General features: G+C 31.4%; 1 protein-coding gene across 2 annotated transcripts; it reads left to right on the top strand.

Moving 5' to 3' along the window:
* Positions 1–9,522: 9,522 nt before the first annotated feature.
* Positions 9,523–13,994, top strand: AMSH1 (associated molecule with the SH3 domain of STAM 1). 2 transcript variants are annotated; one of them, XM_088508917.1, is made up of 14 exons: positions 9,523–9,849; positions 10,502–10,566; positions 10,708–10,783; positions 10,866–11,045; positions 11,203–11,297; positions 11,520–11,625; positions 11,733–11,779; positions 12,031–12,364; positions 12,461–12,550; positions 12,737–12,799; positions 12,881–12,955; positions 13,059–13,121; positions 13,426–13,478; positions 13,571–13,994. In XM_088508917.1, the coding sequence occupies exons 1-14, from the start codon at positions 9,736–9,738 to the stop codon at positions 13,743–13,745; spliced, it is 1,536 nt and encodes a 511-aa protein (XP_088365043.1). In that variant the 5' UTR covers positions 9,523–9,735; the 3' UTR covers positions 13,746–13,994. The 2 variants fall into 2 exon arrangements, with proteins under 2 accessions (XP_088365043.1, XP_088365042.1); XM_088508916.1 differs by having other exon boundaries at positions 9,543–9,849; positions 12,031–12,550.
* Positions 13,995–14,224: the final 230 nt, after the last annotated feature.

Here is a 14,224-nt window from a genome sequence, read left to right on the forward strand (position 1 = left end):
TTATCAAATCTTTACCCACTTATTCATATGACTAGCATGCATTTATAATTCCTTCCCGAAATTACTTCATGGTTGAATAGCTGCTTCCTAGAGACTTTTAATTTTGTATTTTAATTCTCTTTTAGTCCATTCGATGCCGTGATCTGTGTGTCAAGTGTTTCAGGTTTTATAGGGCATGAATGACTTGGAGATTGGAAAGGAAGCTTGCAAAAATGGAAGAAACACAAGAAATTGAGGAGATGACCAGCGAGAAGTGACGCGGGCGCATGGCTCACGCGACCGCGCGAAATAGAGGAAATTGCAGTGACGCGGACGCATGGCTCACGGGATCGCGCGGATTGGAAACTGCACAAGTAACGCGAATGCGTGGACGACGCGCACACGTGGCAAGGCAAAACGCTGGATGACGCGAACGCGTGAATGACGCAAACGCGTGAATGACGCGATCGCGTGACATGCGCGATCTGCAGAATCTGCAGAATTTGCTGGGGGCAATTTTGGGCCCTGTTTTGACCCAATTTTCGGTCTAGAAAAGCTGATTAGAGCCAGGAAACATGCAGAGACCAGAGAACAATATTCATTCCGCATAATTTTAGTTTTAGATCTGATTTTACTCCTCCTCTAGGTTTTCTCTCTACACATTCATAGTTCTTAGGATTTTGATTTTATTGCTTTTTGGACTGGGATATTGAGAAGAGTTATTACTTCCGTCAAGACTTCGTCATTCTAGTTTGTTTCCTTACTTGTCACTTACTCTTCCATATCCTTCATTTACTCAGAATTATTATTGGATTATTTTTAGAATTTATTAATACAAGAACTATTTTTATTTTTAATTGATCATTTTTATTATTATTTATCATGTCTTTCAATATTTTCCTTTCTTATGTCGTGGATTTTACAATCATAATGAGCGAGTAGTTCCATAACTTGATTGGGAGTTGATTGAAAGGAGGACCTTGAGTTGGATGCTCAAGTGTAAAATTATAGTTGGGTTTCGCGTTGGGTCGCCCTCTAATCACTGACACTAGTCCTTCCCAAGGGAGAGGATTAGAACTGGTGAATAGAAACTGACTTCCAACTTGCTTAACTTTCCTTTATCTGGTAAAGGATAACTGAGCAGGCAACCTTTAATTATCACTTTTATCTTGGGAGAACTCCATCAAGGATAGGGCTTCCAACTAATCTACTCCCGGTCAAGGTTTTTATTTAAATTACATAAATTCTCTGATTTAATTTCCTGTTTATCAACTCAACCATTTTTAGAAAACATCTGATTAATAAAATAGCACATCTTTCTGCAACTCGTTAGGAGACGACCTGAGATTCATACTCCCAGTATTTTAATTTTAATTTTGTGACAACCCTTCTAAATTGATAAGTGGATTTTTGGTTGGTTAAGAATTGTACTTGCAACGTATCTCTTATAACAACAGAAACAAATATCTAAAAACAAAAACTATATCAAAACAGAATAACTTATATAAAGCCTATATCTCTAATCTGATATTCAACAAATAATAATAATTATATCTCTAGTCAAATCAAAACATTAAGTAATCTGGAAAAACAAAAAAGAACACAAACATGAACAAAATATAGTGCGTATGTCACTAGAAGGTTTAAGTAATCTAGTTTTCTAAATATTTAGATTTCTCCTAACAATTTAAGGGCATGCAAGCTAATAGGGGTCATTATATTAAGTATTGACAATGTCAGACAAAGCAAATGAAACTTTATAGAGCGATTGGCTAGATGGCTCAATCTATCTATATAGAGAAATACAATGACTTTATCTTTCAAAAGCAAAACCATACATAAAGAAAATATCATTATCAGATTCCAAGGAACCATTTTCAGTAAATCCACACAAGGCGAAATAATTGCTCAAAATAAATCGTACCAGATGTATAAGCAAAATGCATGTGACTTGTTTGTGCCAATACAGCCTTCTCTAATGGCGGTAAGGAAGCCTCAATGTTTTGAACACGAACCATCAAATCTACGGCTCCTAGAAGCAGTTGTCATTACTTGTTCCTGCAAACCATGAAAAACCTCTGCTGCAAAACTACATTTTATAAAAGCTTCATCAATTGTAAATACTAGAAGGCAAATTGGAACTTCTTATTTTGACTAGTCATTCATAATATGAATAGTAGAGAAGGATTCCAGAATTTAAAATTATATATAACTGAACGGCTCTAAGGTTCAACCTTGGCAACGAGTCTAACAAAAATTGTGAAAGCCATATTCGATCAAAATACGTAGTAGGGTAGAAGGTGGCTTATATAAGAGAATCAAGGTCCAAAAGTGGTGACAACTAGGTAAATGTGCAACTATTGCCTGTGCAGCAGCCATTGCAGCAGCAGATGGAGCCATAGGAGCTTGGCTAAGTGTTCCCATTGAGGTCGTTACAGCTAATGCAGTCATTAGCAAATTATGAGGTGGGTGATTCGACTTACAATCGACTTTTATACATCGCCCATTAAGATAATCATGGCAGACTTCCCCTAATGAGACCCCAATTCCAGGAAAACTAGCACCCCCAGAAGCTCCAACAACAATCCCTCAAATTGATGCTTAAGTTTTTTATTTTGTCAAAATTAACAACAACTAATATAAAATCACAGAAATCAAATCAAATTACATTAATTACAAAAATAAAAACAATTCTATAATAATTAAAATCACAGAAATCAGAGAGAGGATGTTACTGGAAGGGAGAGACTGACGACGGTGATGAAAAACGAGGAAGAAGGCGAGAAAGACGGCGACGCTCTCTGGAACGAGGAAGACGGTGACGCTCTCTAAAATGAGGAAGATGGCAACGCTCTCTAACGCGATGACGTTCTACTCGGCTGGGTGAGGCACGCGCGAATCCTGCGGCGGTGACCTTGGCAGAGCGCCGTAGAGGAAGCTTCTTCGTCTTCTTTATCTTTTATCGGAGAGAAGAAACAAATTTAAAGAGAGGAGAGAGAGTTGGGTGAGAAATCCAAGATAACAAAGAACAAGTATTTTTTTTTATTTTTTAGATTTTTTTTTTGCATGAATGATTGATTAGGGTTCATGCAGAATGTCAATAAAATTGAAATAATTTTTTTAATATAGATAAATAATTAAATGTATTTTTATTTTTATTTTTAGATTATTTAAATTTTAAAACAGTAAAATTAAATAATTTGATTAATCTAAAAAAATAAATTTTGTCTAATATATTAAAAAGAGTATTTAAATCTTTTAAAAAATTAAATGAAAAAATATTTTTTATTTTTATTAAATTATAAAATTATTTTAATAAAATTAATGATATGATATATATATTTTTTTAAAAATTTGATGCTGACGTGGAAAATAAATTTCACATAGTTTATTGTTATTTGTCTATATTTTAAATGCATCGATACGTATGAATTTATCATCATACAGAAACAAACACTTTTTATTTTTTATTGCTTCTATTTTACTCTATGTTTACTTTGAATTTTTTTTTATCTAAGTGATTATTATTAATATTCATAAATGTTCAATTATGAATATTATATTCATGCGTTTTTCTATACAAGTCATTTATATTCACGCGTTTTCACATTTTTCTCCGTGCTTCTTCTTCTTTTTCGGTGCCTCTTCTTCTTCTTCTTCGTAATTTTTCTCTCTCGTTATCATCGTCATCAACACCACCACCACCACCTCCTCCTCCTCCTCCTCCTCCTTCTTTTTTCATTGAAATTTCTTCTCCTCTTTTCTTTTTCTCTTTCTCTTTCATCATCAGTTATCTCACTGTTGAAGATAATAAATAATTCAGGTTCAGATTGTCAATTGAACCAGAATGAAATTGATCATTGTTTTGAATCCAATCAAGTGGCTAAGGTGTGGTTCAATTTAGAAAAAAAATATAGCATTAGAGGAAACATTTTTCTACAGCAAATTTGGGTGTAATACGAAGATATTTGGGTGTATTTTAAGAATTTTTTAGTGTATTCGGATAAGTTCTGTATAATTCAAAACTCTTCTTCTTTCTCCTTCTCATCTTCTACTGTTTCTTCTTCTTCTTTTTTTAATCATCATCACCATCTTCTTCTTTTTTTTCTTATTCATCTTTTCCTTTTTATTTTACCTTCTCAAGTTTCTTCTTATTTTACTCTATTAACAATAATAAAAAAATCAAACAAAAAAAAAGAAGAAACACATAATGCTGCAAAATTACTTTGAAGAGGATGAACTTACATTCATTTAACTAAAAGAAAGAAAGAAATAAGAAAAAAAAGAAGAAGAAAAAAATGCAGTATTAGAAAAAATATTTTTCTGTTTTTGCAGTAAATTTTGGTGTAACACGAAGATATTTGGGTGTATTTTAATTTTAATAAGTTCTGCATAATTCAAAACTCTTCCTCTTCCTCCTCTTCATCTTCTACTGCTTCTTCTTCCTCATCTTCTTATTTCGTTTTCTTATAATTCTTCTTGGGAGAAAAAATTAAACAAAAAAAAATACATAATGTTGCAAAATTAATAGAAATAGGAGAAGAAAAAAAATGCAGCAACAACAATAGTAATAAAAAAAAGATGAAAATGAAACATGCGAAGAAAAAGGAGGAGAACGGAAAATAGAAGGAGAAAAAGAAGAAGGAATAGGAGGAGGAGAAAGAGGAATGTGAAGAAGAAGAAGTGTCTTCTATAACGGTGAGTGAGAGCACGCTTTGGAAACGGTTGAGTGACGCGCGTATTATCATACTCCAATGAGTGAATAAAAAAAAGATGAAAATGAAACATGCGAAGAAAAAGGAGGAGAACGGAAAATAGAAGGAGAAAAAGAAGAAGGAATAGGAGGAGGAGAAAGAGGAATGTGAAGAAGAAGAAGTGTCTTCCATAACGGTGAGTGAGAGCACGCTTTGGAAACGGTTGAGTGACGCGCGTATTATCATACTCCAATGAGTGAATGTAGTTTTTGTTAGACTTAGCCCAACTTATAAGATTTGTAAGCTAAAAAGACTTGTATGTGTAGCATAACTCATTTATTAAATGATGTTATTGATTCTATATAACTAACTGAAGGTTATGAAATAAATAAAATTGAAAATTAAAATACAAATAATATATAGTTTAAAAACATATCAATTGCTATAAAATTCGTTGGATTTCACAAATCAAAGTGCAAGTTTAGAATTTGATTCACTTGACTTTATATTCGAAAAACATATTTAGTTAATTTTAAAATTAGAATTCCTCTTTATATATATATATATATATATATATATATATATATATATATATATATATATATATTGTGTCATTATACAAAAAGAAAATATGATATGTATTTCCATGATCTAAATGCATGCTTATGTAAATAATTGAATTTTTGAACTTTTAGTTAAATATTATTTTATTAAATCTCATATCATTATGATTTTAGACAAATATGTAATGTTTTATTGAGTTATTGTTAAATAAACTAATAAAAATAAACTTATAAAATTGATAATGCTTATAGTTATGGTTATGTTAAGTTACAAAAAGAAATACAATTCTACCTTAAGTTATAAATACCAGCTTTTATTTTTTTTTCTTTTACTGATCTTATTTTTAGGGTAATTTATTAAAATAAATAATTTAGCTTCTAATTTTATTAAAATGCATTTTTTTCATAAATTATATAAATCACGACAGAAAACTACGGTTTACAAATGAATGTAAATCGCTATAGGTCGCAAATTACGTTCCAAGCCAAACTGCACACGGTAGGGGTGTCGCAGTTTGTGTGTAAATTACAAACGTCCATGTTTCGCTTCTATATCTCCATTTTTTTGTTCTACATCACCATACATCACTGTACTCCTAGCATTAGTCTCACTCTTGATTCTCACATCAAGCTCCCCAATTCTCATGTTATTCCGCTTTTTCTTTTTTATATATATTTTTTTGTTGATTTTTTCAGCGACCTTTTTTATTATTTTGTTTCAATTTTATTAAAAGATCAATTTTTTGGGACCTGTGATGTGTTTATTTATTTAGTTTTATTTACATTTTTTTCTTCAGGTTATGCCTTCTTTAATTATTGGCTCATTTCGTTAGCTAAGTTCTCTGTTATTTGATCAAGGGAAAATCTCAATGATGTTCCTAATTCTTACTTTTTAAGTTTAAGAATAATTTATTTTTATATAATATCAAATATAAAATAAATTACAATCTTAAAATAATTAATTGCATTTATATAGATCAACCATTAAAAAATAAGACTAATAAATTAATCTAGGGGTGTGTATGGGCCGGGTGAAATCGGTTTGATGTGATCCAGATCCGACTCGAAATATATACCGGGCCTATTTATTAGACCCGAACCCGGCTCTAGACCCGATGAAACCTATACACTTTCGGTCCACGATTATACCGGGTAAAAACCGAGTGAAAATCGGGCCGTTAACATACATTACCTTGATGAATAAGCTAGCATGTGAAAATATCCAAATTTCCAAGACTCCAACCATTATTTGATATGGTAAAATTCATTTAGAAAAATATAACAAGAACCAACCCTTCTCTAAAATTAAAGCATAACCATAATCAATACTAATATTGTCTAATAACACCAAATATTTAAATCAATATAAATAGCACAATATTATGCATTAGTCTAAAATCTTATGCATTTTAAACATAAAACATTAACTTATAGTTTTATAATAACTAATAACACAAAATATTAAGATTTACCATACTTAAATTCCACATAAGAATAGTCATCATCCATCACTAATAACACAAAATATTAATTGTGTATGATGATGACCGGGCCGACTTCGGGTGACCCGAGTCATGGCCCAGACCCGACCCGAAATAATGACCGAGTCTATTTTTGAGACCCTTACCCGACCCCTAGACCCGATGAAATCACACCAAAATAGCTCTTAAAGTGTTCGGGGCCGGGTCGGATCTTCGAGCCGGGCCGGGCCATGCACACCCCTAAGTTAATCTATTATTCACCATAACTCTTTTAATTCAGGTAGTACGTACTCAATACTAAATAAAAAAATTTAACAAATATACTTTTTCAATCCTAAATTTTAGAACTAAATTGACTATAAATTGAACAAATGTATTTCATGTTTGATATTATATAAAAATAAATTGTTAACTTATTAAAAAAAATTAAATAACTAAAAATGTACATTTAATAAAAATATAATTTTATATTTTAAAATATTAAAAAATACATTTTAAAAATAGACCAGCTGAACATATTTTTATTATTTTTAACATTTAAAAATAAAGTATCTTCTAAAAAAATTTAAATGTAAAAAATTGAAAATAAAAATTATTTAAAAAAAAATAAAAAATAAAATCTAAACCTGTTCTTAACAACCCCTTCTCCCTTTATGTGAAAGATCCAAATTTATTATTGTTTAAATAAGAAGATTCAATATGATCATTCCTTATCCATCCTAATATTCTAATGAAAGTCATTTCGCTTGCGACAGCAGAAAAATGGCTGCTGCTCTATTTTGTAGGCGTCGCATTTCGCTGGTACCATGACTGAAATGATGTGCAATTTTATTTTGTATTTAAAGAAATAATCATTTTATTTTATTTATTTATATAAAAAAGCAAAAACCACACCGTGGTCGTCAAGCGTTACCGCGTCAGGGGCTTTCCACTTATGAGATGTCATACATGAGTGAAACACAGAAGCTTAATTAAAACTATGCTAAAGTTGAAGGTTTAGGTTGAAAATATGTTCAACTGGAAGCAAAAAAACGTATACACAGAAACCGCGAGACCCCTGCCGTTTTTAGCCATTTTGCATATCAACATAAACCGCAGCAGGGGTGTAACGGTTTATGGACGTTTGCAATTCACACACAAACCGCGACACTCCTACCGCAGATTATGTGCAGTTTGGCTTCGAACGTAATCCGCGAGACCCCTACGTTCATTTGTAAATCGTGGATTCTATCGCGGTTTACATAATTTATGAAAAAAAATGCATTTTGATATCTATTTTGCAAAATATGTATTTTGATAAAATTGGAAGCCAAATTATTTATTTTGGTAAATTGCCCTTATTTTTATGCTTTTACTTTATCTCATATTTTTATTTTAATATACCAAATAAAAAATGATATATTTGTGATATATTTTAATATTTATTTATAAATACAAATTTAAAATATAAAATAATTTTAACGAAATACTTGAATATAGATTGAATATAATTATTGTTATTAAATATAAAATTTCACATACAAATTATTAAAATATTCTAATCAAATTTAACATTAAACAAAAAAAATTAAAATAAAACTCATATGAATTTTTCTATATTTATTAAATTATAGGGTAAAGTATATTTTTTGTTCCTAAAGTTTGACAAAAGTTTTAAAAATATCTCTAAGTTTTATTTTGTTTCAATTTTGTCCCAAAAGTTTTCGATTTGAATCAAATATATAATCGACGGCTAAATTTTCAAAAAATTTAAGACCAATTTAACAATAATGCATAAAAATTATGCTTGATTTACTTGTGTTGAGAGGTTGTTCTTATGAAATTGTTGTTGAATCGGTCTTAAATTTTTTGAAAAATTAACCGTCAGGGATATATTTAATGCAAATCGAAAACTTTTAGAACAAAATTGAAATAAAATAAAACTTAGGGGTATTTTTAAAATTTTTGTTAAATTTTAGGGACTAAAAATATACTTTATTCTAAATTATAATATCGTGGTTCCGTGGACATAGTTTAAGGGTTTGTTTGGGTGAGCTTCTAAAAAAAGATATTTTTTCGAGTTATCTTTTTTTAAAAGATCTTATGAAAAAGTAAAAGTAACTTTATGTTTGGGTATCTCATACAAAAAGATCTTTTTATTTGTCAATTGTGTTTGAATATTTTTTGGTGACTAATTATGTTTGAATATAATAATATAAAAGTACTTTTTTATTTATTTATTACATAAAAAACATCTTTTTTCAAGGAAAAAAATCTTTTAAAAAAAATGTAAATTACAATTTCTCAAAAAAAGATATTTTTTTTTTATTTTTCTAGTACTTCTATTTTTACTACTAAAAATTTACCAAATACACTAAAAAATAAAAAGATTTTTTTTAATCAAAATAATGCAATCCAAACCAGCATTACTACTTTAGGGCTTGTTTGGGTGAACTTCTAAGAAAAAATCTTTTTTCGAGTTATCTTTTTTTAAAAGATTTTATAGAAAAGTAAAAGTAATTTTATGTTTGGATATCTCATGTAAAAAGGTTTTTTTATCAATCAATTATGTTTGGATATAACAATATAAAAGTACTTTTTTGTTTATTTATTACATGAAAAATATCTTTTTTTAAGAAAAAAAATCTTTTAAAAAAAGATGTAAATTACAGCTTCTCAAAAAAGATCTTTTTTTTATTTTACTAGTACTTTTATTTTTATTATTAGAAATTTGCCAAACACATTAAAAAATAAAAAAAAAATTTTAATAAAAAAAAGATCTTTTTTTAACAAAATAATAGCGACCAAACAGTTTTATATAAAATTGATTGATTTTAATTTTACACGAGTTTTGTAATTTTGTTTCTGATCCAAGCAGACCCTCAACCAAAATCCCAAATGACATGGCAAATTCTGATCTGTGTGCCGTAGCCGCCATTGACGACAAAGAACCAGAGCTAAGCTACAGCTTGGACCCTGAAACTGTGTCGTTTTCTCTACCGTAAAAATCGCAGCTTTGGCATATTCCGTGTAAAAAAGATGAGGTCTTCTTTGGAGACAATCAACATCGCTGCAAGTACTCAGAAGCTTGAAGTTGATAATCGAATTTCTCTTCGTTTCTACTATCGGATTGCAGATAATATCCTCAAACAGGTATTTCTCTTCTGTTCTTCAAAGGCGTTATTATCTTCGAGTAGGAAGGAATTGTGGATACTCGTAGTTGGTGATGCTTGGCTTCAACTCGTTGATAAAAATCGATGCTTTAGCTGGTTTTGTGCTGTTTAGATGAATATAAGCATACCCTTCATTCGATTTAAGGTCTAATTTAGATTCCTGGTATGGATTTTGTAGTGATCCATCGTTTGCACTGAAAATTGGTTTCAATTCCCTGACGTTTTGTGTCATAGTTGATGGCAGTTATTTGTTCACTTTCTAGTGGTGTTGAATACCTGTGAAATGTGCAACCTAGTATTTGACTCATTGGGTGACTATTCTTTCTTAGTCAATGGCTATTTGCTTATTTTCGAGTTGTAAAATATCTTGTGTTTTACTAAGCAAATAGCCATTATCTAAGCAAGAATGAGAGAGAGAGATTGGAATTTTCACCAGTTAATTGCTAATTGTGAAATACATATATCATCTGCTCAACTGTTGCATTTAGAATTTCTAAGTTTAGTAGGATATATACCAGTTAATAGGTATTCTCTTTATATCTGGAAACATTACTGCGGAAACTATATTTAATTTCTTGTTACTTTGTTCTGCATGCTTTCTCAGCTACAAATATTATTTTTTTTTATTGCAGGCGGATATCTTTCGTGCTGAGAATAATATTGTTGATTTATATATCATGCTGCTAAGATTTTCTAGGTAATAGAAGTTCTTGTCGTGATATCGTGTGCTATCATCACTTTGGATGGTTTAAACTTTAAATACATTGCTTTATTATTATTCAATATATATAATTTTTTTCCATACTGCATTGAGTGTCTTTCTGTTTGGTTTGGTTAGCCTGGTCTCTGAGACAATTCCATGTCACCGAGACTATAGAACATCTCCACAAAGCAAGAAAGTATCATTAAGAAAGGTTAACATTTTAACGCTTGTCTTTTAGTCAAAATGTGTTGGACATTGTTGGATGTAATCTGATTTTCAAACTCTTGCTATAGAGATTGTTAAATTCTATGAATGAACTGGAGAAGTTGAAACCACTGGTACGACAGAAGATCATTGAGTTTAACAGCAGGCAAGCATATCAACACAATGGGTGGGAAAAAAATCATTCAAATAGTTTGATGCATTTTTCTCCAATGAAAAAGGAAACCTTGCCTAGTTACGGTCTAATAAAGGTAAAATTGTGAGAGAATTTGTACTGAAGGTTGTAGCCTATCAGTGATAATCCAACAATTAGATCTTATGTTTGAACACATCTTTTTCTGTTTATGAGCTCCCCACCTCTTCCTGGAAATTTACTTTGTTTCCATAAGTTGGTATATATGTGACCAGGAAGTCAGACCAAGAGCTGGAGAGTTTGTTTCCGAGGGATCAAGGGGTCAGCCTTTTTCTTATGCAAAGCCTATTGACGAGAAAATGAGACGATTGTAAGTATTGAACTCTTCTTCCATGTGTAATTGGGCTCCTTAACGCATAATCAGTACTGCATGTATAATTTGTACTTGCTTTCTCCACAGACATGAACTTATTTGATGGTTTTGATTGCATAGCTATCTTTTGATTGTCACATGAGACTTGTGCATATGAAATTGGATAGAGATACATGTAATTTGATTCGTAATCCTTGCAATTGTGCTCTCTTTTTGTAGATCTCTAACTCTCCCACGTCCAACAGATGAAACTCTCTCTAGACATTCGATTCTTGGTCCCAGTGGGCTTAACGGGCAGTGGCTACCACCTATAAGTGATAAACGGGTATGTTAGCATTTAGTTATGTCTTTCAACTCTGTTAAAAGAAAGTCATCCTGAGGTTGATTTCTAATCCAAAGACTTTGGTTTCTAAACAATCATCCTGGGTGTAGGTCAGGTATCCATCCAACATTGATCTCTCACCAATTGAAATTCCAAGGTTGTGGCACTATTTTATTCTATTTTGCCTTTTCTTCGTTTTTTGACTTTACAATTGTTTCATGTTATGCATCTCATCTCAGCTTTTGTAAAATACTAGTTTATTTCAAGAAAATTTCAGCAAATGGGTCTATTTGGTTTTAACTTTGAGGTTTGGATTCCATACACGATGCACCACTGAGCTGGTTTATCTGTTTAAATTGATATACTAACTCCATTTTGTCCTATTGGATTCTGTATCTAAACTACCAGCCTACAACAAGATTTGGAAGATGGATCTCAGAAGAAAAAAGATAATAGCACTGTAGAACACAATAATTTGGATATGAATTCCAGTCTTACTCAAACTGAGGACTGCCAGGCTCAGCATGCTGATGAACCTCCTTCTCTTATCTCTTTTGAAGAAGTAACAGAAATCACTCCTCAAATAGAAGTTATAAGACAGCCTTCTCCGCCGCCTGTACTTGCTGAAGTACAAGATTTGGTTCCTCCAGTTTCACATCAGGTTAATGATGTGGAATGTAAGATAGAGACCACATCATCAGATAATTTCCTTTGTGGCGAGTCTCCTTTGCAACTACACATTGTGAGAGATAATAAGATTTTATCATTAATCTTTGGTGAATTCTTCTTTTGGTTTGGAAATTCTTCCACTCTTTCCAATGATTGTTTCTATTTGCAGTCAACTGCTATGATGGACACTTTTATGAAGTTTGCGAAATCAAATACTAAAAAGAATTTGGAGACTTGTGGAATTCTTGCGGGTTTGCTTGTAAGTGATCCCATTTTTGGCTTAAAGTAACATTCAAGAATTGTTGAAAACAAGTGATCACAGTTCTGTAGGTTCTAAATTTTTCACCAATGTTGTTGGTCTTATCCTTGGATTTGTCTCTCTTAGCTTATGCTTTATTTCAATAATGAACCATTGACTATTATTTTGCAAATACACTTGATGCAGAAAAATAGAAAATTTTATATTACGGCTCTAATAATCCCAAAGCAAGAGGCTACGTCAAGTTCTGTAAGAACTCGTTCACAAAACTTTTGGGAAATTATTATTATTATTATTATTGTTATTATTATTATTATTATGATTGAGCAGTGTCAAGCCACAAATGAAGAAGAAATATTTGAAGCACAGGATAAGAGATCACTTTTCCCACTTGGATGGATCCATGTGAGTTTTCAGTTTTCTGCTACTGGAGCAGTAATGCTTATGCTCGAACCTTTTGACTTATTTATAGCCGCATTTGTCTCATATGTTAATTCTGAATTGGCAGACACATCCTACACAATCTTGTTTCATGTCATCCATTGATGTACACACCCATTATTCATATCAGGTGAGTTCATGAGGTTTCTTGAAAGAGAAAGTATAGGAATTAATTTTTAGTTTGCCAACAATAGCCAATTTCTTTTCTAATTCTAGAAATTCTCATTTTTTGGAGGATTTAGGGTTAAAGTTTATGATTTAAGATTTAGAATCTAAGATAAACAAAATAATTTTAAAAAATTTGGCTAAGTTGGCTTCCTAGTATTATTCTGAGAGAATTGTTATTTCACTCGATCAATATACCCGAGAGCTTCCATGTACGTTTGATAGTTCTTTTGTCGTAACTTATTCGAATTGGAATGCTTTCTCCTTAGATTATGCTGCCAGAAGCTGTTGCAATAGTCATGGCACCAACTGACAGTTCAAGGTAATGTTGCATCTCAAACCGAATATTTTTTTTTTTATGTCCGAGGATGATTAGTCTCTCACTTTCGACGACTACAATGTGTGGATGCACAGAAAACATGGCATATTTAGGTTGACAAGCCCGGGCGGCATGTCGGTGATCAGACAGTGCCCGCAGCGTGGTTTTCATCCGCACAATCCGCCGCCAGATGGTGGTCCCATCTACGATACATGTACAGATGTTTACATGAATCCTGATTTGAAATTTGATGTCATTGATCTACGATGATTATTAAAAAAAAAAAAAAACGGGTTTGTTAAAAAAAGAGTGTCCTGCCATGCCAATTGTTCATATTACCATACTTAAATAGGTTTTATAATTAGACTTAAACCATTAGAGCAGCAAGCCTTGCTGCTTTATATTCTTTGCTTATTTTGTAACTATTGACCAGCTTGCCTGTTTGGCCATTTATTCTGAATTCCATTCGTGGCGATTTCATCAAATCTAGTTAATACACTGACTCTGATTGTTATCTTACTTCCATGTTCCATTACTATATTCAGCGTGGTAGTTAAATGAAGAGTTTTGAGAACCCTACTATAAAAAATAAAAGGTAGTATTTGTACTTATCTTCATATAAAGTTGATAGTTGAGAATCGTTAGATAATTTGATATATTTGACTAAGGTCTTGTTTGAGAAGGTCCATAATTTTTTTTTTAATTTTTAGCTTATGAAAAATAATAGTGCTAATGTTTGGTATAATTTT

This window comes from Arachis ipaensis, chromosome B3 (genome assembly GCF_059453495.1).
Source record: "Arachis ipaensis isolate K30076 ecotype BB chromosome B3, ASM5945349v1, whole genome shotgun sequence".
Lineage (NCBI taxonomy): Eukaryota > Viridiplantae > Streptophyta > Magnoliopsida > Fabales > Fabaceae > Arachis > Arachis ipaensis.